At 46.9% G+C, this 27,362-nt stretch overlaps 1 protein-coding gene across 3 annotated transcripts in view; it reads left to right on the top strand.

Annotated features, from left to right (window-relative positions):
• The first annotated feature begins 5,413 nt into the window (after positions 1-5,413).
• PTPN21 (protein tyrosine phosphatase non-receptor type 21) overlaps positions 5,414-27,362 on the top strand; it is a 74,415-nt gene continuing 52,466 nt past the window's right edge. Inside the window, exons 1-2 of one of the 3 annotated variants that reach the window (XM_027972100.3) lie at positions 5,414-5,454; positions 9,857-10,235. In XM_027972100.3, coding sequence (XP_027827901.1) covers positions 10,056-10,235 — 180 coding nt within the window. In that variant the 5' untranslated portion in view covers positions 5,414-5,454; positions 9,857-10,055. Of the gene's footprint in view, positions 9,451-9,856; positions 10,236-27,362 lie in introns of all 3 variants that reach the window. The other 2 variants (XM_027972101.3, XM_042252832.2) reach the window with 2 other exon arrangements.

Genomic DNA, 27,362 nt, shown 5'->3' with positions numbered 1-27,362 from the left:
TAAGGGCTGTCTGAGAGAAGATGACTAACAAGGGCATTGGTTTTGAAGTCAAAGAGGCCTGAGTACCAACCTCAGCTGCATGGAATCCCTCGTTCTTTCACACCGGTCCCCTAGCATCTCCAGCCTCTGATCAGAGCAGAATTCCAACTGGGTACCGCCCGCCTTTTTGCACATGAGGGGAGAGGAGGTCAGGAGAGGGGTGTCCTTCAGCCTGAAATACTTTTCTCTGTTTTTCTTGGAATGCCTGAAAGATTAGTCACTCAGTTGTGACCGACTCTTTGCAGCCCCATGGAGTGTAGCCCACCAGGCTCCTCTGTCCATGGAATTCTCCAGGCAAGAATACTGGAGTGGGTGGCCATTCCCTTCTCCAGGGGATCTTCCCCAACCCAGGGATTGAACCTGAGTCTCCTGCATTGCAGGCAGATTCTTTATCATGTGAACCACCGGGGAAGCCTAGTGAACTTACATTTGTCCTTCCAGACTCAGCCGGAAGCTGATCATAGCGATAAACCAGATATTCCCACTCCACTTAGAACAGTGGTCCCCAAACTTTTTGGCACCAGGGACCGCTTTCATGGAAGACAATTTTCCCACAGCCTGGAGCGGTGGAGGGGTGGAAGGGGCGGGGATAGTACTGAGATGATTCAAGCACAGTACATTTACTGTGCACTTAATTTCAATTAGTATTCCTTCAGCTGCACCTCAGATCATCAGGCATTAGATTCCAGAGGTTGGGGACCCCTGACTTTAAATATCTACCTATTAAGTATACCTGCCTACTAGAATTATTCCCCTGTTCCTCACTTTGGCCACTTGATGCAAAGAACTGAGTCATTGGAAAAGACCCTGATTCTGGGAAAGATGGAAGGCAGGAGAAAGGGATGACAGAGGATGAGATGGTTGGATGGCATCACCAACTCTATGGACATGAGTTTGAGTAAACTCCAGGAGTTGGTGATGGACAGGAAGGCCTGGCGTGCTGCAGGTCATGGGGTCGCAAAGAGTCAAACACGACTGAGCGACTGAACTGAGTGCTCCTCATGCCGCGAGTCTTTGGGAACTGAGCCAGGCATCTCATTTGTCTTTCTCTTGCAGCATCTGGGTTCTAAGAAAAGCGGTTTGAATGAACAAGTGTTTTCATTAGTAAATATTATGTGGCATGTCCAGCCTTGGATCAAAAGTCCTTAAGTGTAGGGAACTCCAGTCACAACACTTGTTTTTGCTATTGATATTGACATATTTGTCTTCAATGTCTTGTCCAGTTGAACAGATATATTGCCAGCATCATCATTTCTCTGATTCCAGGGGTATCTAGCCCCTAGATTTTCATTTTAAAAAATATTTATTTATTTGGCTGCACTGGGTCTTAGTTGCAGCATGTGGGATCTAGTTCCCTGACCAGGGGAACTTTGGTCAAACCCAGGGCCCCTGCATTGGGAGAACAGTGTCTTAGCTATTTAACCAGAGAAGTCCCTAAATTCTCATTCTTTTGCAGTGGAAAAGCTGTTGCCCCTGGGGTGGTGTTGAGTGTGGTACAGAGAGCACACAGTCAAGATCTGGAGACTGAAGATTTCACCTTTGTAGCTCTGACTTCCACTCCTCCTCCCAGGCACCATCATCTCTATGGGAATGGAGCATTCTTTCAAGTTAGATTCTTGCAAAGGATGGTAATTTTTTTCCTTTTAAATTGTTTTTTGAGGATGGTAATTCATATAGCGAGGGATAGTCAGTACCCATTAAGCTATCAAGGCAGATTATAATTAAACATTTAATTCCCTATTTTTTAATATTTTTGTGTTTTGGTACCCATCAGTTCAGTTCAGTTCAATTCAGTCCCGTCCGACTCTTTTTGACCCAGGGACTGCAGCAAGCCAGCCCTCCCTGTCCATTACCAACTCCCGGAGTTTACCCAAACTCATGTCCATCGAGTCAGTGATGCCATCCAACCATCTCATCTTCTATCATCCCCTTCTCCTCCTGTCCTCAATCTTTCCCAGCATCAGGGTCTTCTCAAATGAGTCAGTTCTTCGAATCAGGTGGCCAAAGTACTGGAGTTTCAGCTTCAGCATCAGTCCTTCCAATGAATATTCAGGACTGATTTTCTTTAGGATGGACTGGTTGGATCTCCTTGCTGTCCAACATCTATTTATTTAAAATTTACTTTTATTTTATCTTAGCTGTGCTCCGTGGCATGGGGGATTTTAGTTCTCCGAGCAGAGATTGAACCTGTGCTCGCTGCAGTGGAAGCATGGAATCCTAACCACTGGAAGGCCAGGAAAGTCCCCAAGCAGATTAATTTCTTTACTTCTAAAAAAGTATCAGTCAATGCACCACCAAAACCACAGTTTCTTTCCGTATTATTGAACATCTTTTCACTGTAGGAATTTAAAAAATTTTACTTTATTTTAATAAGAATTACCTTTACAGGAAGAAGAATGTATAATATGCCACGATGGGTAACAAGAGGAGGTGAAGATACAGATATATAATTGCTTATTTATCCACAGACTATCTCTAGAGGGATACATAGGATTATGGTAATACCAGTCACCCCCAGAAGAACAGGCAGGGTAGGAAGGAGACTTTTGAGGGGTTGAACCGTGTAAATTACTTCACTTCCTTCCATGCAAACATAAGCCAGGTAATCATTTCATGCCCCTGATGTTGAAGGCATTGTTCCAGCGGCTTGCCGTGTCATGGGGCCATTACTGTCAATTAACGTGGTTGTGGGAAAACAGAGCTTAAGCACTTGGTCAGCAAGCGGCACTTGTGCACTGTGAGGGAGGAAGTTCAGCTGTGTCTAACATCGCTTGGGTTTTACCATCATTTTCTATTTTTAAAATTCTTTTATTTTCTTCCTGATTCAATTAACAAGTTTTTATTTAGTGCCTACTCGCTGCCCAGTAGTGTCCTAGGAATTCTAGGAGACATGAAAGAAGCCCGCATGAGCCGAGTTTTAACGTTCTTGCCGAGTGTGGGGATGACTGTGGAATGGAGTGATGAGCAAGTTGTCTTGGAAGCGGAGCCTTGAATTGAGGTTGAGGCATGGAGAGCAACGGAAGGCTTAGACAAGCGGAAGGCGGGCAGGAGGTACTCTGAGCCAGGAGACACGGCTCATCAGGGGGCCTTAAGGGAGAGGAGAGAAATGCGGATGGTCAAAGAAGCTGAGGGTGGTTTATTAAGGCCCAAGGTCAAGCAGAGCAGCTTAGCTGTGAGGGTCCACTGGGAGCGACAAACTCCAAGGAGAGGTCAGCCTAGCATTAACAATGGAAAGAAGAGAGAGCAGAAACCAGAGGCATGGAGACCACCCTTGTTGCAATAATCTAGATGTAAAATGGTGAGGGGTGAAGGTTTGGACTAGAATGATGGCGGGGGAGGTGGCATTCAGGAACAAAGAGGAAAGAAAGCATTCCTGAGACATTTCAAGGGAGGAAGTAGCAAGCAGGTCTTGAGGATAGGCTGGGGATGGCGAGAGAGAACACTCACACATAATGTCAGTCTTTCTAGTTTACGAGACCGGAAAGCAACTCATTTTCTCTTTTCTTTCCTTGCACGCACATTGACCCCCTCATGGCGTCCAGCTGAAATTCAGTTATAAAGCAGAATCGATTTTTTTTCCCAGTCGGAAACGTGTAATCTTATTTGCTTTGAGCTCCATTACTCAACCTGAGTCTTGCCTGGGGTTTGTTCTCCCATAGCACTCCTACTTTCAGCATGAAGCTTTCCTCTTAGGCCTTGTTAGTCCTGTGTGTGGTGTGCAGGCTTATCACCCACTAAACCAGAAGTCCTTTGAGAGGAGGGACCATGAGTAAGTACTCAATAAGTGTCTGTTAACTGTTAAAGAAATGAGATCTAAACTAAATTTAACAGAAGAAAGCTTTCCAGGGGCTTTCCTGGTGGTCCAGTGGTTACGAATCTGTGCATCAGGGTTAGATCCCTGGCTGCGGGATCCCACACCCCTGCTTTGCAGATGGCTGCTGCAACTAGAAAAAAAGTCCACAGGCCGGAAGGAAGACAAAGCTTTCCAGAAACAAAGCTATTTTAAAAATAATTTACATTAAGTTTACATAACAGAAGGTTCTTTGCTCCAGTCACTCAAACCACTGGCCAAGTAAGAGCAAAACACCTATTGTTAAGGTTACTAGGACCACACAGTTTTATTCCTTGGCTTAAGTGTAGACCTGCAATAATGATAATGATGGTGACTGTAGTGTAATAGTACCATATAATAATAAAAGTTGCTCTTAGGGGTCAGAATGAAGCCCTTCATGTATGTTTTACACAAGTTGCTGGATAGTGATTATTTTCATTATTTCACAGGACATGAGCAGGCACAGAAAGGTTAAGAAATTTGCAAAAGGTCCTCCAGCTAGTTAGCTTGGCAGCTGAGATTCGAACCCAGACAACTGGACTCTGGAGTTCCCCGATCCTTAAAGCTCCACTTTGGACTGCATGAACATACAGCTCTGCTGAAGACCTAAAGGTTATTTGAGGCATATCAGTCTTTTTGGAGGCTTCCCTGCTGGCTCAGACTGTAAAGAATCTGCCTGCAGTGCGGGAAACCGGGGCGTAATCCCTGGGTTGGGAAGACCCCCTGGAGAAAGGCATGGCAATCCACTCCGCTATTCTTGCCTGGAGAACCCCATGGACAGAGGAGCCTGGTGGGCTACAGAACATGGGGTCGCAAGGAGTTGGACACGACTGAACGACTTTCACACACAATCTTTTTTAGGGGAAGGGGACTTTGCCACCCTGTATACCAGTCCTTCCCACCCTGTTATCAATCCTTTTTTTATGGAGTATGCCCTTAGACGAAAGCAACGGAGAAGAAAGAGACTATTTGAACTGTTTTCAGACATGTAGACGAGTAAACGAACAACTCCGGCAATAGTACCCTTTTACCGATCACCTAGTAACGCGGGAATAACACCCTTTACCTGGCACCGAAATGTTACCCCCTCCTCTCATTTTTGTTAAGGCCTCGCTTTATTTGGAAACTCTTAAAATAAGCGGTCATATGATTCAAACAAGCAGCGGCGCGCCCCCTCCCCGGCGGCCGGGCGCAGCTGTCCGCGCCTCCCCCGCCCGCATTCCAGCCCTCTGAGGTCACGGGCCGCCGCCGCCTCTCCGGATCCGCCCGCCCGCCCGGCCCGGGGGAGGGACGCCCGGGCCCGGCCGCCCTGCTGCTCCGGCCGCGCGTCCTCCGGCTGCCCGGCCCGCGCCGGGCCTCTGCGTGCGGCGCCGCCGGCCCCAGCTGCGGGCCTCCGCCCTCGGCGCGGGGGAATGCGCGGCGGGCCGGGGCCGGGGCGACAGGAAGCGAGGCGCGCGGGCCCCGTGAGCGCGCTGCGGCGGGGGCTGGAGTGCGGGCGCGGCTGCGGCGGCAGCGCGGCGGGGCCCCGCGGGGCGGGCCGCTGAGCGGGGCGCGCGGCCCCGAGGATGCGGCGGCGGGAGCAGGTGAGGGCGCGGGGCCCCGGCCCGCGGGGCGCGGGGCGCGGGGCGCGGGGGGGGGGGCGGCGGGGGCTGAGCGCGGGGCTGTGTCCGCCAGCCAACACCCCCGAGTCCGGGGAGGACGCGTCCCGGCTGCCCAGACCCGAGGCAGGGACGAGCGTAACAAAGAGAAAAAACTCTTCCAGGCTGTCTTCCACTTGAGGCATTTGCAGAGGGGTCTTGAACTTGTATTCGGAGCTCCTCGGTTGATTGTGAGCGGCTTAATTCTGCATCTGGGCTTTAAAAGTCTTAGGCATGTTTGTGCCTCTCGGCACAATATTAAGTGCGAGATTTGCCAGATAACTTTGGCGAGAAGGAGAGGAACGAAGGACTGTTTCGTGGTGATGGCTTGTTTTGGTTTTGGAGTAAAGAGTGTTTACTCTGGAAAAAAGAATTCTTGGGTCTGCAAATTCCGACTTGTGATTTCTGCAAATCCTGATTAGACTGGCCGCTTTTGGCATGCCCGTCTTATTTTCTTTTTTGCTGAGAAAGCCTTATAATAGCGTATGCTCGCAAACCGGTTCATAATAACTCCGCGTGCGCCAGGTGACAACCGCTGTATGCCTAAGGGTTGCTGATAGATTTTCCTTTTTTCTAACTTTGGGATATGATAGGAATTTTATTCTGAAAGTAGTTGTCTGTTGTTTCCAGCACATTTTATTCTCGAGTTCTACGCATAAATGTGTTCACGACAAATATGCGTTGGATTTAATGCTATATATCTATTCATTATTCTAAGAATACAATTTTAGAGATTATTTTATTTGAAAGCATCATTAATAAAATTACACGTAATGAGGACTGTAGCAACAAAGCGGAAAACTACAGGATTCAGACTTTAAAAGTGTATTTGAGAAGCTTCTGAGAGGGGATGTAAAAACATTAAAATGATACTTGAACATAATTAATATATACCTATTTTTTAAATTTCAAAATAAAGTGATTTTGTAGAGAAACAAAATATCTTAGTATATTTTCCTGCAAAAGCTAATTATGAATGTCTGTTTAGTAATCAGTTAAGACTTCCAGACCCAGCTACCTTTCAAATTATTTCATATTATTTTACACCTGAAACAGACACCCCCCCAAAGCATCTTCAAATTCTACTCTATTCAAACATTCATAACTTTATGACAATATTTGGTAGCAAATACTGTACATAACTGAAAATTGTGTAAATTGTTTCACACACACATACCCTTCAACTTTTTCAATTACTTTTTATAACATCTACCAAAATAAAAAAGAGAAAACGTTGGCTTGTCTATATCCTTGATGCAGTAAAACATTTCAAACTCAGGGACAGCAAAGTTTTACTCTGCTTCATCAGAGCTTAAATTGATAATTAAGTTATATAATGTAATATCTACTGCCTTCAGGGCGTAATTCATATTTGCAGTGAAGAGAATACCATGTTTGAACATCCCTAATACAAATTTTCATCTTTCCTCTGTACAACTTAACTGTTGTTTCCAGTTACCATAATTTGTATGTAAAATTTAAATTCATTACCTTATCTCTTGATAGGGTATTTAGCATATCTATCTATAAGGGTATCTATAATCTTTTAAAATGTACTCATGCATGGCTCATAGGCACTTTTCTAGTTGAAAGGTTATTATTTCAAGTTCTCACTTACGGATTTTATTTTTCATTTTGTCTCAACGAGCTATTTGGTTTATACCCTGACACACACAAGAGCACTGAAAACTGCAGGTAGAGCCCATGTCTTTTCATAATGTCTATTTTCTATTCCCTTCTTTAGTAAGGTGCTTTTACCTTCCAGAGGTACACGGCAAATGCTGTTAAATTAACACAGTGGCTTATGCACTTCTAGTTTTCTTTTTTCTTCTGGCCTTTTCCCTCTATTCCCTGTTTTTAACTTTTATTTTTCTGGCTCTCTGTGGATAACCAGAGCTCAAACAAACAAAACCCGAACCCAGACAACAAAAGCAGAAAGTCGTGGTTGGGTCCTTATTAGAGATACAGCCATGTATGTAATTATAGCTTGCTTGTAATCTACTTAAGAGCAAGGATGGCTTAGGAATTGATTCCTTTTAGACTTTCTGTAGGGCTTCCCTCGGAGAAGGCAATGGCACCCCACTCCAGTACTCTTGCCTGGAAAATCCAATGGACGGAGGAGCTTGGTGGGCTGCAGTCCATGGGGTCGCGAAGAGTCGGATACGACTGAGCGACTTCACTTTCACTTTCCTGCATTGGAGAAGGACATGGCAGCCCACTCCAGTGTTCTTGCCTGGAGAATCCCAGGGACGGGGTCGCACAGAGTCGGACACGAGTGAAGCGACTTGGCAGCAGCAGCAGCAGGCCTTCCCTGGTGGCTCAGCTGGTAAAGAATCCGCCTGCAGTGCGGGAGACCTGCGTTCAGTCCCTGGGAGAAGGAAACGGCCACCCGCTCCAGCACTGTGGCCTGGAGAATCCATGTACAGTCCATGGGGTCGCAAAGAGTCGGACACGACTGACAGTCTTTCACTACACGTCTCCACAAGGCCCACTGGGGGGCTTCCCCGGTGGCGCTAGAGGTAAAGAACCCCTGACTAAAGCAGGCAGACCTAAGAGACGGGGTCGATCCCTGGGTCGGGAAGATTCCCCTGGAGAAGGAATGGCAGCCCACTCCAGTATTCTTGCCCGGAGCATCCCTTGGACAGAGGAGCCTGGTGGGCTACAGTGCCTGGGGTGGCAGGGTCCAACAGGACTGCAGCGACTTAGCACACACGCCTAAAGGCCCTCTCCACAGCCTTGTCCTCAGAGACGCAGTCCACTTCGGTGAGACAGGATTATGAAGTGTTAGGTCTGCCAAAGCCGAGTAGAGCTAAACGCTGGTTCTCCTCACCCCCGCCCCCACCCCGGCCCAGCCCTGAGCGCCCATCACCTCTGAGGCGCCGTGGGGGAGGCGAGACCGCGGAGGGCGCGTCTGGGCTCGGCCCCCAGCTCAGCCCGCCGCCCTGTGAGGCTGAGAGAGCGCCGCTTCTCCCGAGGACCGGCTTCCGTGTCCGCTGGGGGCTGGCGCTGCCCCTCCGCGCGGCGGTTCCCGGCCCCGGCGCCGGGTAACCAGCTGCGACCGAGCCCAAGGCTGCGTCCTCGGAGGCAGCCTCGGTTCAGAAGACGACGGAGGGCGGGGGCCGTCCCGGGATTCTGCCGATATCTGCGATTTTGTCGACTTGTTGAAGGCGGGGCGCGGGGGGTATTAAAAAAAAAAATCCTGTCAGTGTCAAAGTTCCAAGCTGCAGCTCAAGGCCGTTTTGCTTCCGCCCAGGGATTAACGCACCAACTGGCGTGCTTTAAAAAGTTTTACGTCACGTGTTTAGGCTGTGGGGGGCAGTTCTGAGGTAAAGGGACCATGCTCAAACCGCACGCTTGTCTGCAGGGGCGCTAGGCGGGTCCTTTAAGCTTCCCCTGCGGCGTCAGCCCGAGCCTGTCCTCCCTCCGGGAGCGTCCGTTCGGAAACGCGGCGGCAGGCGGAGGGTTCCGGTGCCGCCGAGGCCGCCGGTTGCCCGGGCAACGCCGCCCGCTCTTCCGGGAGCGCGGAGTCGGAGCCCTCGGCGCTGTTGGCCGCACGGGCTCGTTGAGCGCCGTGCTCGCGTCTTTATCTCGGGATGGAGTTCGAAACCTCGTCCAGCTCCTCCTCAGGGCTGTGGCGCCGCCTCGGGCAAGGCTCACCGCCTCTAGGCGTCCCCACCCGGAGACGGGCGCGGCCCAGGCTTTTCAGAGCTGACAGGCTTCTGCGTGGTAATCCGGTCAATGGCGCGTGTAGAGTCTTCTACAGTTTGTTTATAAATAAATCGAAATGGTGACGTAAATATCTGTAAACCGGGAAGTTCTGCAAATGCCTGTTAAGTGTTCACCTCATTTGAACCTCACAGCTGCCACATGTGACAGGGGATGATTCCATTCGGGTTCGGCATTAATTTGCCTAATTGGGACTTGAACGTAGCTCTTTTGGAGGTGTGTGTGGTTTTTTTTTTTTTTTTTTTGACAGTGAACTCACCTAAGGGCTAAAGATACAGTTGGAGTATCGGGGAGCTGAAAAGGGTTAACTATGAAAAAACCCCAGAACTTTAGGAAGAGGACCACTGATTCTCGCTACTAAATTTGGGGCTATAGTGCCAGCCTTAGTCCACACGTGGTGGCCACTATTTGCGGAATTGAATGAGGGGTGGAGTCTGACCCAGGGCCTAACACACCTCTGCTGTGAAACTTCTCTAGCCCCTCCCAGATCCTGCTAAGGCCTTCTTTTTTTCCAGAGGGAAGATAAAGCTTATTCCTTAGATACAGCTTTTATTGATTTTTATTTTTAAAAACAAAGCCGGAGTTGCTGCCGCCCCTGTAACCAGCGTCCCTCTCTCCCCAGCACTGGCGTGGGAGCTCCCATCACCTGGTCTTTGGAGACTCGGTTGCTTTTTGATGGCAGCAGCTGCCGGGTGAGCAGTCGCAGACTCCGCGGTGCTCCTCGTGTCGGGACGGGATCGCTTTCTCTGGCCATCACCACCCCTGGACTGCTGGCGGTGCTGTTCGCTTTTTACCCCTCCAGCTCTTGAAGGGAGAGGAAGATGCCACTGCCATTTGGATTGAAACTGAAACGCACGCGGCGCTACACCGTTTCCAGCAAGAGCTGCCTGGTTGCCCGGATCCAGCTGCTCAACAATGAGTTTGTCGAGTTCACGCTGTCCGTGGAGAGCACTGGCCAGGAGAGCCTGGAGGCTGTGGCCCAAAGACTGGAGCTGCGGGAGGTAAGCCACCCCCCACCCCCCTAAAGAAAAATAAAACTGCAGGCTTCTTTGGCCGAATTTTGCTCCATCCTTCCAAGCTACTATAAATGCACGCTGGCTGTGTCTTCTCGAAGTACCTCCCTGGCCAGGATAATCTGGGGCTTCCCTGCTGGCTCAGTTGGTAAAGAATCTGCCTGCAATGCAGGAGACCCAGGTTCCAGCCTTGTGTGGGAAAGATCCCCTGGAGGAGGGCATGGCAACCCACTCCAGTGTTCTTGCCTGAAGAATCTCATGGAGAGAGGAGGCTGGAGGGCTACAGTCCATGGGTCGGAAAGAGTCAGACACCACTGAAGTGGTTGGCCACACAGGCGCTAGGATAACCTGAGTTGAGCCTGTGAGCCCCTCTTCTTGCGAGGAAGGAATGAAACAGAGCAAAGAGGACTTTTCTTGGGGATGCCCCTTAAGAGAACTGGAAAGAATGGATGGCATCACCAACTCAATGGACGTGAGTTTGAGTAGCTCCGGGAATTGGTGATGGACAGGGAGGCCTGGAGTGCTGCGGTTCATGGGGTCGCAAAGGGTCGGACACGACTGAGCGACTGAACTGAACTGAGATTAGGTTTGTTTTTTTTTCCTTACACATTTATTTATGTATTTGGCTGTGCCAGGTCCTAGTTGCGGAGAAGGCAATGGCAGCCCACTCCAGTACTCTTGCCTGGAAAATCCCATGGGCCGAGGAGCCTGGTGGGCTGCAGTCCATGGGGTCCCTAAGAGTCGACATGACTGAGCGACTTCACTTTCACTTTCATGCATTGGAGAGGGAAGTGGCAAACCACTCCAGTGTTGCTGCCTGGAGAATCCCAGGGACGGGGGAGCCTGGTGGGCTGCCGTCTATGGGGTCGCACAGAGTCGGACACGACTGAGGTGACTTAGCAGCAGCAGCAGCAGGTCCTGGTTGCGGCATGCACAATCTTTTACCTGCCATGTGTGGGATCTAGTTCCCTGACTAGGGATGGAACTCCAGACCCCTGGGTTGTGAGCATGGAGTCTTAGCCACTGGACCACCAGGGATATCCCCACAATGCCTGAGTTTTGAAAATGTTTATATGTTCTCCCAAAATGTAAACCAAAATGAAACAGCAATGCATGTTGGCATGTGCGTGAAGAAGCTATCTTCGAAATGGGTCCTTTCAGCCTCCAGGTATCCGGCAGACACCTAGGCAAGTCCTGCCCAAATTCTTGACCCACAAAACTGTGAGCAAGATAAAATAGTTGTTTTAAGCCACTTAAAAAAAAAAAAAGAAAAGAAAAGAAAAAAGGAATGCATTTTGGAGTGTCCAAGTAGTTCTGACCTTCTAGTTTTTTGTTTGTTTTTTTTTTGACCTTCTAGTATTGATCCCACATGGGTCATCCTGATTTGGTAGAGTTTACTGACTTTATTCCTTTGTTCAGCATTCAGTGGCTCTCTTGCTCGTGCGTGCCTGCGTGCTTAGTCACTTCAGTGGTGTCCAACTCTTTGTGACCGTGACCTTTTGGACTGTAGCCAGCTAGGTTCCTCTGTCCATGAGATTCTCCAGGCAAGAAGACTGGAGTGGGTTGCCATGCCCTCCTCTAGGGGATCTTCCCAACCCTAGGGTCGAGCCCGAGTCTCTTATGTCTCCTGCGTTGGCAGACAGGTTCTTTACCATCTGAGCCACCAAGGGAAGCCCTTTGTTTTCCACAGGTCAAGCCAAATTTTGAGAGACATGTTTCGGTTTGAATTCTGGTTTCTGCATCAATTTAGTTGTTTAACCTTAGGTGAGGAATGTGACCTGTCTGAGCTCTGGTTCCCTCATCTGAACCACAGGGTGACAGTGAGGCCTAACGCTCGGAATGACTGTGTGATTTAATGTGCACGTAAAGCCATAGCTCCGATAACTATAGTCTGTTACAGTAATCATAGGATTTTCCTGGAAAAGCCCTAACCCAGTCTGAAGGAAGTTGTGGTGTCCTCAAGGACCCGCATAATGTCCTGCATTTAAAATGCTGTGTAAGGCCTGTGAAGAAAAGGGCTCTAATTAAACCCAGGCCTCTTTGGTCTTTGGCTGCCTGCTTCTGGGGTAAGAGAGAGATGGAAAAGCTAGTTATTTCACTTAAATGCCTATGTTATAGTCTTGACTGGGAAATCCTGCTGATTTATAGTTTATGAAAAGTCAAGAAAAGATAAACTGTGTCCCTGGTGAGCATCCCATCATCGCATCAGTCAGTATTAAAGACATATTAAGGGCCAAGCACATTGAAAAAGACCCTGATGCTGGGAAAGATGGAGGGCAGAAGAAGGGGACAACAGAGGATGAGGCGGTTGGATGGCATCACTGACTCGATGGACACGAAAGGGAGGGGAAAGTCGCTCAGTCATGTCTAACTCTTTGTGACCCCATGGACTGTAGCCCTCCAGGCTCCTCTGTCCATGGAATTCTCCAAGCCAAAATGCCAGAGTGGGTAGCGTTCCCTTCTCCAGGGGATCTTCCCAATCCAGGGATCGAACCCAGGTCTCCTGCATTGCAGGCCGATTCTTTACCAGCTGAACCACTAGGGAAGCCCAATGGACATGAGTTTGAGCAAACTCTGGGAGGTGTTGAAGGACAGAGAAGCCTGCCCTGCTGCAGTCCATGGGGTCACAAAGAGTCGGACACGACTGAGCGACTGAGCGGCACGTATAGGTACCGGGAGCTCAGCCTGGCGTTGATACCGATAAGAAATAGACACGAGGCACGGATGATGAGAGAAGCAGGAGGCGCTGTCGACATTAGGGAGAGGCAGCGGAGGGAAGGCTTCCTGGGGCGAGTGATGTCTGAGCTCGGACCGGAAGGATGGGGCGGGGTGGTCAGGGGCTGGAAAAGACTGGCCCCACATGGCCAGAGAGACAAGGCAGGTAATCTCCCTGGTACCTGGGGAGGGAGAGGCAGGGCTGCAGGCCAGGGCCCACCCAGTGCGGGGTTCTTCTGGTTTGGGGCTTGTCCTGCAGATTAGGAAGTTAGTGAAGAGGTTTTATTTTTTCACTTTATTTTAAAAAATTGTTTTTTCTTTTTTGGCCATGCTGCGAGGCATGCAGGATCTTAGTTCCCAGACCAGGAGTCAAACTCGTGCCCCCCTGCAGTAGAAGCATAGAGTCTTCACCCCTGGACTGCTAGGGAAGTCCCAATGAAGAGTTTTTGAAGAGTTTTTTAAACGAAGCCATGCCGCCTCTGGAGAAAATGATTAGAAAAGAGTGGTTGTGGTGCAGACAGCAGTCACTCGGATCTGGATGGGGCTGAGGAGGAGTGAGCTGAGCCTGGAGATCTTGGGGATCTACCTGTCAGGTGATTCGGAGGGACTGGCCAGGGTCCAGGTGGATCCTAAGGTTTCTGGTAAATGGTGGGGACTGCCCCCGGGGGAAGAAACAGAAGGAAGAGCAGGCTGGAGGGGAGTTGGCGGAGGTGTGTGGGCCGCTCACCTCCGACGTGCTGAGCTTCAGGTGCCAGTTGGAGATGCCGAGCAGGCAGAGCATGCCGGGTCCGGAGTCCGGGTGGGAGGAACGTTAGAAGGAAAGGAGGTGCAGCGGCCCAAGACGGGGGAAGTGAGCCAGAAGAGCCCGCCTCAGTGACTGGTCCTGCCTGCCTGCGTTTATTTAGTCCCCTCTCTTTAGTTCCCTTCACCCATTTTTCCTTTTTCCCTATTTTTTTTTCCTGTGATTTCTTCCTCATGCACCTGGTCTGCCTATAACCACTAGAGTCAATTTGTTGAAGAACTGTGGTTCATTTATTAGTTACAGTAAATTAACGATGGTTAGTATGTTAAGATGTGAAAAGTCCTTCATAAGCACAGGTTGAGCTGAACCCACAGGCATTGTTTTGCTTCTTTGTTAGTCAAGAAGCCCAGAGAAGTTGCCATCCCTTGTGTGCGATGATCAGACTCAGAAACGAGCAGCTTCATCCAGCTGTGGGTATATGACGAGAGTGATTTTTTAACAGAAAGGAAGAGTGCTCTAGGTGGGAACAGGTGTGACCCCTAGAAAATGTCTTGCCCCCGGACAGGCTGTCCCACCATTTCCAACATTTTAGTACAGTCATGGTCAGAAAGTTAGTTTGTATAGCAAACTTTTCAAAGCTTCAGGAGCTCTGCTCTATAGGATATAAACAGGTGGCTTAGGCCCAGGCCCTACCCAATGACTGTTTAGAAATCATCTGAGTCAGGGCAGCGGCTGTTCTTACTTTGTGTCCATACATCACTCATGAGATTCAGTCAAGAGATAGTGGTTTGTTATCTTGCATTAGTCTCCTGTCAAGAAAGCTCAGAATCATAGCATGTAGATTTGGCTGATAAGATTTTGCTACTGCCCGAATTTAAGCTGATAGCATAAACCTTTACTTTCTTTGAAGGGTGAATATCAGTTCACTTCTATTGTGAATCTGCCTGCAATGTAGGAGACCCGGTTCGATTCCTGGGTCAGGAATATCCGCTGGAGAAGGGATAGGCTACCCACCCCAGTATCCTTGGGCTTCCCTGGTGGCTCAGCTGGTAAAGAATCCACCTGCAGTGTGGGAGACCTGAGTTTGTTCCTTGGGTTGAGAACATCCCTGAGAGAAGGGAATGGCTACCCACTCCAGTATTCTGGCCTGGAGAATTCCATGGACTATTCCATGGGGTCGCAAAGAGCTGGACGTGACTTGTCAGTCTTTATAGTTCTTTTTGACCAAGTGAGATATTTGATAGTACATTAAGGAACTAAAAACTGAAAGGTTAGTATATTTATATCCAATGTAGTTAACCTGCATTGTCAACTTTCTTCTGAACCCACCGTATTTGAGCTGTGAAAAGTGGCTTTTTAAAATGGGGGTGCGGGGGGGTTGCTGCAGGAAAACATTGCTGTTCGTGGTAGCAACAGCCTCTCAGAGCTGCTGAAACTCCTTGCATGTCGTTGAGTTTCATAACTGTTTCAAGATAGGCTGTCAAAGTCTTTACAGAATTTAACGGGAATTAGAAAAACTTTCTAATTGTGAAAGTGTGTGTTACCAAGGTTTGATGGGGGTGGTGAGACAAGAGTGTGTCACCCACGAGGCAGTGTGTCTGAAAGAATGTTAAAGTCTAGAGTGAGATGGTCAGACCTAAAGACCTGTTTTGGAGAGGAAGCCCTGTGTTACCCCAGCTCATTGGAAATTTGTAAAACCAGGATGCAAGTGTAGTCATGTATGATGAGACACAGAATTCCGGTATCTCATCGTAAATTATGATGAGGGCTCTGAGTGTGTTTGCCCTCTGGCTAGGCCAGGATCTCCCCGTAGACAGGCTGTTTGGGAATCAGAGCAAACCGGACATTGCTTGGTGAGCGTGGGGTCAGAGAAGGGAAGTTGCCCGGAAAGCCTTACGTGTATCTTCCACGGGGAGTGGCCGTGCCTCCAGGACAGTCGAGGCGTCCTGTCTGGGCCGCCCGGGCCGGCACTGCCTCTGTGGGCTTCTTGAATAGGCCAGCCTGCTCAGCGACTAGTTGAGACATGTTGCCAGCTGGGTTGGAAACACCTGGGTTTGGGTCCCAGTGTTGCCACCTACCAGTTGTGTGCTCTTGGGCCAGTTACTTAATTCCCAAGCCCAGTGGCTTTGCATCTGTGAGCTGGGAATGATACTGTTGCCTCTTTGACAGGGGTTGTGAGGGTACAATCTTAGCGAGAAAACTCAGCAGAGCACCTGGCATTTGGGAAACTCCTCTTCAGCACCGTCCTTGGTGTTTGACTCCCATTTCCACGCTATGCTCATTGACCTCTTCAAATGAACTCCTTTCTTTCTTTTATAAGTATCTTTGCTTCTTCCGTTTACTAAGAGAATACATGTTTTTTTATAAAATGTTCTTATATCGATAGTACAAATAGAGTGGCCACTAGTAATGGCACTTCTTACCTCACTAAACAGAATTTTAGTACACCACTGTAATGTAGCAGTTCTGTTGGAACCTCTGTCTTCATGCCAGGGGTAATTTGTACAGCGTCACTGCCCACAAACAGAGCTTAAGTAGGTCTTTACTTCTCTTTCTTCCCTCTTGCTCTCAAACTAACCTCTAGGATTTAAACAAACAAAAATAAAGGAAGCTTTTACTTAAGGTTTATATTTTTTCTCTAAGGCATGTCTTTCTCAGGAATTCTTTTAAATCTTATATTATGTTTGATAATCACATTTTAATTGTGCTCTCCTGGGTTTTAATTAGATTCATTGTAAAATATAATTTATTTTCTTAAAAATTTTAATTCGTTTATTATCTCGGCTGTGCTAGGTCTTCGTTCCTGCGTGTGGGTTTGTTTTTCTCTCTAGTTGCGGCGAGTAGGGCCTCCCCTCCAGCTGGTCCAGGCTCCCCGCCCCTTGCGGTGGCTTCTCCTGCTGCGGAGCCGCGCTCCGGGCCGGCGGGATCGGGAGCTCAGGCCCGAGGGCTGTGGCGCGCGGCTCAGCTGCTCTGCGGTGTGTGGAGTCTTCCCGGATCAGGTGTCTTCCCGTCTCTGCTGCACCGGCAGGCGGATTCTCGATCGCCGAGCCACCAGGGAAGCGCCCTTTCTGCAGCTTCTTGCTCAGTAGACTACCCTTGCCCCATAGGCTTTTAATCGTTTTTTTGTGCGTGTTTTCATTCATTGATACACATTCATCGAAACTTACTAGGCACCCTGTGCCGGGGGCCTGTGCCCGGTGTGCAGGTTATGGAGCTTCGGAGGACCCAGCAGAACTGGTTTCTACCTCCCACCCCCCACCCCCCACCCCCCGCCCCCCCAGCGGTACCTCACATCATGTGATCCAGCTATTCTCCTTGGCGTATGTCTTAGTCCACTCAGGCTGCCCTAACGAAGTGTCACAGATGGCGTGGCCCATAAACCACAGAGACTGATCTCTCACCCTTCTGGAGGCTGGGGGTCAAAGGTCAGGTTGTCCCCGTGGTCAGGCTCTGCTGAGGGCCCTCCTCTCCTCTGGCTGGCGGCTTGCCGGTATCTCACTGTGTCCTCACCCGGCAGAGAGCAGGGGAAATGTGATTTCTTTTATAGCATGTCTGTCTTTATCTTAATGTTCTTATTCAGCTTAAATTTGCATTTGGTTGGAGTTTTTAAGTTTTTAGATCTCCAGTTAGAAAAACAGGACATTTTAAAAATCCTGGAAGCCTTCTGGGGACTTCCCCGGTGGTCCAGTGGTTAAGACTCTCACTGCCAGGTCTGGGTTGGATCCTGGTCAGGGAGCTAGGATCCCACAAGCCCCGTGGCACAGCCAAAAAAGAAAAAAAAAAAAACAAACCTGGAAAGCTTTTGAAGATAAGGTTTTCATGCTTCTGCTGTGATACATTATGTGTTAGTTTTATAACTTAAGTTTTAGAGGGCAGTTTTCTTTCAGCTGTTCGTGAATGCTTTGTGTAGAGGGAACAAGGATCCCATTGTTTTCTGCATGTATAGCATACATACGTAACTTTTCCAAATAAACAGCTTTCAAATGGCTGCTAAGCACCCCTAAGGTTACCTCTGAAGCATTTTATTGAAAAAGTTGAAAAGTCTAGCAAAACTTAGAAGTTCTCACTGTGGCCTCTCATTTTAAAATTATTATTTGCTATTTGGTCACTTTGTTCTGATTCATCACAGATATTCAGAAACTTGTATTTGAAATGCACCCCGCACATGCTAAGTTTTGACTCCTTGGTGTGTAGCCTCCGTCTTAGTAGGACTGTTTCTTCACCGGTGTCTGAAGTGGTGCTTGTCCCTCCTAGGGTGGGCTTCTGCAGTGGCTCAGCGGTGGAGGACCCACCTGCAGTGCAGGAGGCGGCAGGTTCGATCCCTGGGTTGGAAACATCCCCTGGAGAAGGGACGGCAGCCCATTCTAGAATTGTTGCCTGGGAAATCCCATGGACAGAAGAGCTTGGCGGGCTGCAGTCAGTGAGGTCACAGAGAGTCAGACGGGACCATCACCACCTTACAGGGCATGGTTGCAGAATCAGTGTCCCCTGAGTTTAAAAGTTAAGGTTCTTGCTTTGAATTTAGACTGATAAGCAAAGACCACAGTTCAGTCAAGTCAGCCTTTATTTGCTGTATGGTTTTACTTCCTGGAGAGAGTTGAACATTTACAGACTTTGAGCAGAGGTAGCAGAGAACCTCTTTTCTTTAGACTTTTTTCTTTTTCATTTTGGGATTCTTCTGAAATACTTAGAGCGTGTGTTTCAGAGGCTGTCTGGGGTGAGATTGCTATGTCAGGGGAATGGCAGCTTCTTTGCTGAATGTTAAACCGATTCTTCTCACACTGTTTTCTGGCAAATGGGGACATTTTTTGTCTGTGGGATTTGTTGGAATCAAAGAGGAATCAAGCATTTAATACAAACCATTGCTCTCAAGCACTACTTTAGAAAGTGTTCTTGGCCATCAGTGTTTTATTTTAAATTAGCGTCTTAGGTATTCCAAATATCCACTGACCTTATCTTGACTGTTATCTGAGTAGGCCTCAAGAATTTCATGCGCATTTCCGCCTGTACTAGCTATTTTCATTTGGGCTCTAAAAATAGCTGAAATATGTGTACGGTAAGAGTATAGTACCTGCAAACTTTTTAGCCTTTGGGCTGAGCTTTTACTCATTCAGGTGTGTATGTTATAAAACAGGAAAGGTTGACTTATAGACAAGGATCAGTAAATATTTTAGTTTGATCTTTTGGACCGTCTGCAGCAAATTTAAATCTTAGATTGGCCTCTCTATCTAAATAAAGCTTTCCAAAGTCCAAACTTGATTATAAATGAGCAAGGATTTTTCTTGACTCTTAGATTTTTCTGTTACTTCTCCTACTTGGTCTAAATAATTAAAACTAGTCATATAAGTAACTAGAGGGATTTTATATACAAACATGGAGATACTATGCACTTTGCAATAATGTATCACACAAGTTATTACAGGTTTTGGACACCTGTTTACGCAAAGAAACGGAGTGTTCAACCTTTACTGAATTTCTAGTAAATTTCAGGGCTCACGGCCTGAGCCGTTCTTCCGCCAGTGCTGGATTTTTCACCTGAGAGACACTGGCGATGTCCTTGAACGTCTCTCGCCAGCGGTATGTCCCCGCAGTGTGGTCTCGTGACCATGTGGAATCGAGAGTGGATTTACAGAGGTTTGTGAGTCGGTAACAAGATGGCAAGGAGGGGAACTGATGGCGTTCCAGGGGAGCCCTCTACGTTCTTCATTATCCTTGGTGCATATGGCTTCAGATCGCATTCCTTTGATACTAGATGCTGTTAGCAGCTTTCTGCCGTCCTCCTTGTGGGTGGATGCATGTTGTTGCTGGAAGTTTAGCATCTCTTATTTAATCCTCACAGTGAGTTGGCCATTCTCTCTTCCATTTTAAAAGGAGGAAACTGAAGTTCTGAAAAATAGGGTGCTTTGCAGTGCTCACCTGGGCAATCGTACAGCTAATACGCAGAGGAGCCGGAATTTGAGTTTGTATGCGTCAGGCTTCTGCTTGAACTTTGACCTGTAAAGTTGTTTTTTTTTTAATGAGTTTTAAAATCTTAAGTGTCATGGACCCTTTGTAGAATCTGATCAAAATGCAGAATCTTGCACACAATTTCAGGTGAGTCTAGGATCCACCCCTCTTTCCATTCATCGATGAGCTCAGGTGGTGGGCCTCAAGGCCTCTTGGATGAGGCAGTCTTTCCCCTTCTCTCGGCTAAACAGGGTCTCTTTCTTCCCTGCTCTTTGTTTTTCCAGAGGGAAGGTGGTGGTAGTGAACATTTGTGAAAAATTCAAGACCTTCATATTTTTAAGAAAACAATTTGCCTCTGAAGTATCACTCCTTACCCCCTTCCCCAGCCAATGCCTCTTTTGAATGGCCTTTAGATTTTAGGAAAGGACATTTGGGGTGTTCATTTCCTCTCTTGGATAACTTACTGTTACAGAAAAAAAGAAAATCTCCTTTCAAGGAGGAAAGGGAGCAGATTGTGAACGGTAGCTCCTTCATCGCGTCTCCGGCAGTGGATCCTCATCTTTCTCCCACCAGGCAGCGCCTTTGTGCCCACCCAGGCAGTAGGTGTGTGGCCGTTCTCCCCTGGCGGGAAGGGTTACTCATATTTCCTTCAGGCATTAACCAACCCCCGCAGCTAGTTGTTGAGCAGTCTACTTTACTCTTGTCAGAATACACACCCTGTCTGAACTTGGCTTTTTCTTTTCTGTTAACAAAGCTTTTGCTCATATCACTGTTGTAAACAATATGTTGCTTTAGCAAATATTTTTCTGTTTGGTTCTCTAAGCAGTTTGTTCATACATAAATGTCACTTAGGTTTATCTTTCAGTGAACTGACAGGATATCCAAAGGCAACTTAAATTCCTCAGAATCATCTTAAGATGTTAATTTCACTAGAATGAACATGCATGACCCAGATCCTATATGAGAAGGAGCGGCTTGTTGTAGAAATAACTCTTGTCAAGGGTTTGTGTCACTTCATCTAGACTACCCAAATGAAATCACTAAAAGGTGTGCAGGGCTTTTATTTATGACTAGGACACTGTAATTGTGTTATTTTGAACAAGTTTTAACTGAGCAGGCTAAGAAAATATACAAGTAATTCCGTGCTGGGTGGTGGCAGCTCATTTCTCTGTGAATCGAAAAACAGCTTGTCTGTGCTCAGTCACGTTATAGTTATTTAGACGGCTCAGTCTTTGACTTGAGAAATTCGTTTCCATGTCAAATGACTTTTCAGCAGACGTCAGATTCCAGCGTTACGGGCGACCAGGTGGGGATCCAGGGCTAGGTGACCGTGCGCACTCCCTGTGTGGCCGAAGGAGAGCAGCTCCTGTGGCCCCTGTGTGTTTCGTGCGTGACTGTTGCCTGTGGCAGCAGCAGTAGCTTTCTGCTGGATGCTGACCGTGCGCCTCGCCGCTGCACTAGACGCGTCGGTGCAGGCATTCTCAGTCTCATCCTGCGTGCAACTGAGTTCCTTCCTCCTCCCGCCGTCTCAGAAATGGAGTGGACCAGAGACCGCAGCCTCCAGACCACGGGGGGGTCCTGACGCAGGACACGTGTGTTGTGTGTGTGTGCAGTTGCTCAGTTGTGCCTGACTCTTTGAGACCCTGTGGACTGTAGTCCCCCAGGTTCCTCTGTCCATGGGATTTTTCCATGCAAAAATACTGAAATGGGTTGTAGGGGATCTTCCCAACCTAGGGGTCAAACCTGAGCTCTAACCTGCGACTCCGGCCTTAGCAGGCGGACTCTTTACCACTGAACCACCTGGGAAGCCATTACTTGTTTAGTGTAGAGTTATTTTTCTTTAGCCATTTCTGTTTTCTTTTTTCATCATGTAAATTTGTTCATTGGTTAGAATAATTAACAGAGAAAAATGACTCAAGATGTTGTTCTTAAGTCAGCCAATGAAGCTCAAGAACCATGCCACTGAGAATGAAAAATATTCCAAATGATGTCCTTTCTCTTCCTTCCAGAGTTTGGAGTGGATTATCTAGAAAATAACCTTAATTCTCACCCATATTTTGCAAATGCTTATTTGTTTGTATTTTTGTTAACTGGCATGCGTTTTGAAGTCAGATTTACATCTGAATGGTGACCTAAGGAAAAGAAGCATGTTTGATAATGAAACATACGTCTAAGACGACGAATCAGTGTTTGTACAGTATCTGTCCCCCGTTGCTGGAGTGCAGACTTCACTGTCCATCACAGTGCTGCCTGGCCTGCTTAGGGCAGCCAGCGAGCAGCGCCCCCGGCTAGAGCCGAGGTCTTCCCGCTGCAGGCTTAGCGCTTTTCCCTCAGCAGCACACTGCTTTTTCTTTGAGCCATTGCCATTCTCGTAAAGAAAAACAATCCAGTCATTATATATTTTTAAATAATTTATTTTAAAAGGAAAGAAAGGGAAAGACAAGGAAAAGTTGCCAGAGAGAAAGCCCTGTTACTGAAGGGCTAGCACTTAAGTATAGAATTTTCTATGCTACAGAAGACGTAATGAGAAATTTTATACTATTTCAGGGGACTTAAACTCTGATAACCAGAGCTAATGTTACTTGAGGACTTACTCTTGCGTGTTCTCAGCCCTTTAAATGTTTCTGTTTATTTCGATCCCTACCAGCCCTATGAAGGAGGCAGTCTCATGCCCATTTTGTAGGTGGGGTGAACTGAGGCCAAAAGGTGTCGAGTAAACTTGCTCACGGTTAATAGTGCTTCCGGCTCCCTGATCAGCACCTTTCCCCTCTGTAGTTAACCTGGGGCCAGTGACAGGTGGCCTGCACCGAGCTCATGCCCTTAAGGGCCGTTTGTAAGAGTTGCAGCCTCCCAAATCTGATGGAGATTGTTTTAAGTACTTTTGAAATGTGTTATCTTTTATTTTAATTACTACAGTCTATTTTGCTTAAAATATGATGTTGAAGTTGCATCAGGCAAGGAAAGATAAAGCCTGAGAAGGAGCGTGAATCACGATCAGGCCTCGAGGCGTGGTTCGGAACATCTAAAATGCTGAGCGCAGAGCCGCTTGATAGGAAGCCTCTTGCGAGCTTGTTCTCTGGCAGAGTTGGAAGCTGCAGTCTGCTGAAATACAGCCCAGGAGAGCTGCCGCTGAGAGGTTTTCCAAAGCAAGATCTGGCCGCAGTGCTGTTGGCCGGACTTGGGGGCTTCTAGAGTCAGAGTCTGCCTCCAGGCAAGAAACAGTGGTGGAGCCGGGGAGCCTGCTGAAGCTCTTGCTGCCTTTATTGTTGAAGCCGGGTCACTGAGATTCAGCTGCTCTGTGCACAGGTGTCTTTCAGTCTGCTACAGCGGTTCCTCCCACCAGCCAAGTGTAACCATTCTACCATCTGTGAATTACGGGCGTGGGGACAGTGCCACGCACGTTGTTATTCCATCTTTAATTCTTCTGCAAGTCATGTTTCTATCGTTTAAACTTTGGTTTTTAGCCACATCATGCGGCGTGTGGGGCCTTAGTCCCCTGATCTGGGATCAAACCTGAGTCCCCTGCACTGGAAGAGCAGAATCCTAACCACTGGACTGCCAGGGAAGTCCCTGTTTGTTTTTTTTTGTTGTTGTTAATTGAGACTTTTATCATTATATTCCTTATTTTAGCCATTATATTCCCTGAATATACGGTAGTTGGATATAGGAATAGAGAACAGTTCCTGTTATCCTTAGTAGCACATACATACTAGTGGCTTGTTCATTCTCTTCTGCTTCTGAGTGAAATGAAAATATTGTATATATTAAAAAGAAATCTATGTATTTATATTTATCTATTTGACTATACCAGGTCTTAGTTGTGGCATGCTGTGATCCTTGATCAGGGGTTGAACCTGGGCCCCCTGCATTAGGAGCTCTGATTCTTAGCCACTGGACCACCAGGGAAATCCCTTGTATATATTTTTAAGTAGCACTTCTTGGAATAAAATATAACTGGCATTATGGTACTTAAACAATTAAAAAATATTGAGTGTGTGTTTCTGAGTTAAGTACTCCCCATCCCCTACCCCATTCCTTGATCCTCAATGAACAGCTTCGATTAAAAGGAAATCCATTAGACCCTTGAGTGTGGCCTTTATTACATGGAACTTCATATTATTGATAAAAAAGGGGAAGTAGCTTTTTTACATAAGAAAGGGACACACTTTTATTCTTTTCTTGGAGTATTTGTGTATATGGAAGAAGTATTTGTTAAAAGTAGAAAAACACCTAATAAATATGCAAGGGAAAAGATTAGTTCTTGTATGATGAAACCATGGTTTTCAAACTCCCTCGATTAATGAAGAAGCAAACATAGCTTGTTGTAACAGAAGTCTGATATTCTTCACATGCATAATTAGGATTTTAACCAGGAAAGTAATTTCCCTGATTTTTTAAAAATCTTCAGCTCTTTCGTGGTAATAGTTTAATGGCAGTGGAGCGGTTGTATTTTTTTTTTTAAGGCAGTGGAAAATACGTGGGGTAACGTTCTTTTAGACAATAGATGTTAACCGTGACCGTATTCATGGATAGTTTTAAACTCCCCATTCTCATTCCCTTTCTCTCTCTGTGGCCTTCCCCCGCATCATCAGCATTTCTTTGTCTTTTGGCCATGATCGCCTGGGATGTGGGATCTTAGTTCCCTGATCAGAGACTGAATGCGTGCCGCCTGCAGTGGGAGCCCCGAGTTCTAACCACTCGACTACCAGGGAAGTCCCCATAACCCTTTCAGTATAACATGGAGCAGCTGTAACTTTTAAAGAAGCTTTTTGTTTTGTATTAGGGTATAGCCAGTTAACGAGCAGCTTGTGATAGTTTCAGGTGAGTAGCGAAGGGATTCAGCCACACGTATACTTGTATCCATTCTCCCACAAACTCCCTCCCGTCCCGCCTCCTACATGACCTTGAGCAGAGTTCCCTGTGCCACACAGTAGGTCCTGTAAATACAGCCTGTACTCACTGCTATATTTAAAGTAGTGTGTCCGTGACCATCCCAAACTCCCTAACTGTCCCCACCCCCTGCTTTTGCCCTCGCTCCAGTAACCATACGTTTGTTCTCTAAGTGAAACAGCTATGATATAGCCTGACAGGAGTGAATGTCAGGAAAATAAGCAGCTGTTCCTAAATAAGCCCATTTCAGCCCTTCTTTTCTTGTTTACGTTACGTGGTTACAACTAAAAGTATTGCTCATGGTGAGATAAGAGAGAAGGAGTAACTAATACTTCAAGAAAATGTGAAAAAAACTTTTCCTGTGACTTAATTGAAATATAAAGACTGTAATATGGCCAAATTAGACTGAGGTTATCTTTTTCACTGTCAATAAGAAGAGAACAGTTACCATTTATCCGTTGCCCTAAAACACAGGCATTTGTGAATTAAGCTAATAAGCAAGCCCCAAAAGGCCCAAATTTCGGAGATTTGAACAAAGAGAATGTTCAAACTGCTGCACAGTTGCACTCATCTCACACGGAAGCAAAGTAATGCTGAAAATTCTCTAAGCGAGGCTTCAACAGCATGTGAACCGAGAACTCCCAGATGTTCAGGCTCGGTTTAGAAAGGCAGAGGAACCAGAGATCAAATTACCAACATCCACTGGATCATAGAAAAAGCAAGAGAGTTCCAGAAGAACATCTGCTTTATTGAGTATGCCAAAGCCTTTGTGTGAATCGCAACAAACTGGGAAATTCTGAAAGAGATGGGAATACTAGACCACCTTACCTGCCTCCTGAGAAATCTGTGTGCTGGTCAAGAAGCAACAGTTAGAACTGGACATGGAATAATGGACTGGTTCCAAATCGGGAAAGGAGTATGTCAAGGCTGTATATTGTCACCCTGCTTATTAAACTTCTATGCAGAGTACATCATGTGAAATGCTGGGCTGGATGAAGTGCAAGCTGGAATCAAGATTGCCGGGAGAAATACCAATAACCCCAGATATGCAGATGACACCACCCTTATGGCAGAAAGCGAAGAGGAACTGAAGAGCCTCTTGATGAAAGTGAAAGAGGAGAGTGAAAAAGCTGGCTTAAAACTCAGCATTCAAAAAACTAAGATCATGGCATCTTGTCCAATCACTTCATGGCAAATAGATGGAGAAAAAATGGAAACAGTGATAGGCTTTATTTTTGGGGGCTCCAAAATCACTGCAGATGGTGATTGCACTCATGAAATTAAAAGATGCTTACTCCTTGGAAGAAAAACTATGACCAACCTAGACAGCATATTCAAAAGCAGAGACATTACTTTGCCAACTAAGGTCCGTCTAGTCAAGGCTATGGTTTTTCCAGTGGTCATTATGGATGTGAGAGTTGGACTATAAAGAAAGCCGAGCTCCGAAGAATGGGTGCTTTTGAACTGTGGTGTTGGAGAAGACTCTTGAGAGTCCCTTGGACTGCAGGGAGATCCAGCCAGTCCATCCTAAGGGAGATCGGTCCTGAATGTTTATTGGAAGGACTGATGTTGAAGCTGAAACTCCAGTACTTTGGCCACCTGATGCGAAGAGCTAATTCATTTGCAAAGACCCTGATGCTGGGAAAGATTGAAGGCAGGAGGAGAAGGGGACGACAGAGGATGAGATGGTTGGATGGCATCAGTGACTCAATGGACATGAGTTTGAGTAAACTCCGGGAATTGGTGATGGACAGGCAGGCCTGGCATGCTGCAGTCCACAGGGTCGCAAAGAGTCAGACACAACTGAAGGACTGAACTAAAGTGAATTCATTTCTTAGAATGGGATATAAGTAAGGATTCCGCAATAGAACAAACTAGTTAACTAAAGTGATTGAAGAATGGCAGAGTCTGTCTTACCCTCAGTTGCGTGGGCCTGAAACAAAGTGCCCTTGTATGTGGTAGTACACATAGAGAACCTCAGCCTTGGATGTTGAAAGTGTGCGCAGTAACATCTCAGTTATTTCTCTCACTTTTGCATGGTGAATTGTTATATGAACCGAAATTTCCCATTTAATTCGAGCTTACTCTTTAAAAATGTTTGACATTTTAGTCTTATAATTGGATATCTTTCTTTGCTGCACTCGTCACCATCTAACTTTTCAGGTAGTCTTGCTTGTCTTTCTCCTCCTGCTATCGTGCAAGTTATGAGAGGGTAGAAATTGTGTTGCTCTGTCCACTGCTGTACCTGCCTTCCACTCGGGACAGTGTCTGACACACAGGAGATAGTCAGTCTTCACTGAAGGAGTAGGTGAATCTTCCTAAGACATTGGTCCATTTCTCTTAGAAAGTACAGTATATTTTTTGAAGAGTGATCTTACTGCGTTTCAGGATCATTATTCCTTCATAGCATCTTTTTATCCAGGATGGTAAACGGAAAAGATACGAGCCGTCCTCTATATAGATAGTATGTAGACAGTTCATGCCCTGGACTTTCTTTCAAGAAAGTGGTTTACCATTTTCTTCTTTTCCTGGAAATTAAATGCTCCAGCACTGATCATTTGAGAACTTCAGTCACTTGGGCGTCGGTTGAGTACGTTTCAGTATTATTTCAGGATTAAGGTGTACTTTGGATTGTTACCTTCTTGAGTCCTCACATGTGTAGAGTACAGTGATGTCATATATTATAACCTTGGCTGTGAAATGGATAATATAGTACCTGACCAATGACAGGAGAAACCGGATTGAAATTAAACAGAAAAGAAAAGAGTGCTGTCTGCTTTGAGGCGCTGTGACCACCACACTGTGTGTCGAAAGGAAGACGT

The sequence above is a fragment of the Ovis aries genome, chromosome 7, assembly GCF_016772045.2.
Source record: "Ovis aries strain OAR_USU_Benz2616 breed Rambouillet chromosome 7, ARS-UI_Ramb_v3.0, whole genome shotgun sequence".
Lineage (NCBI taxonomy): Eukaryota > Metazoa > Chordata > Mammalia > Artiodactyla > Bovidae > Ovis > Ovis aries.
This window is presented reverse-complemented; position numbering and strand designations above follow the sequence as displayed.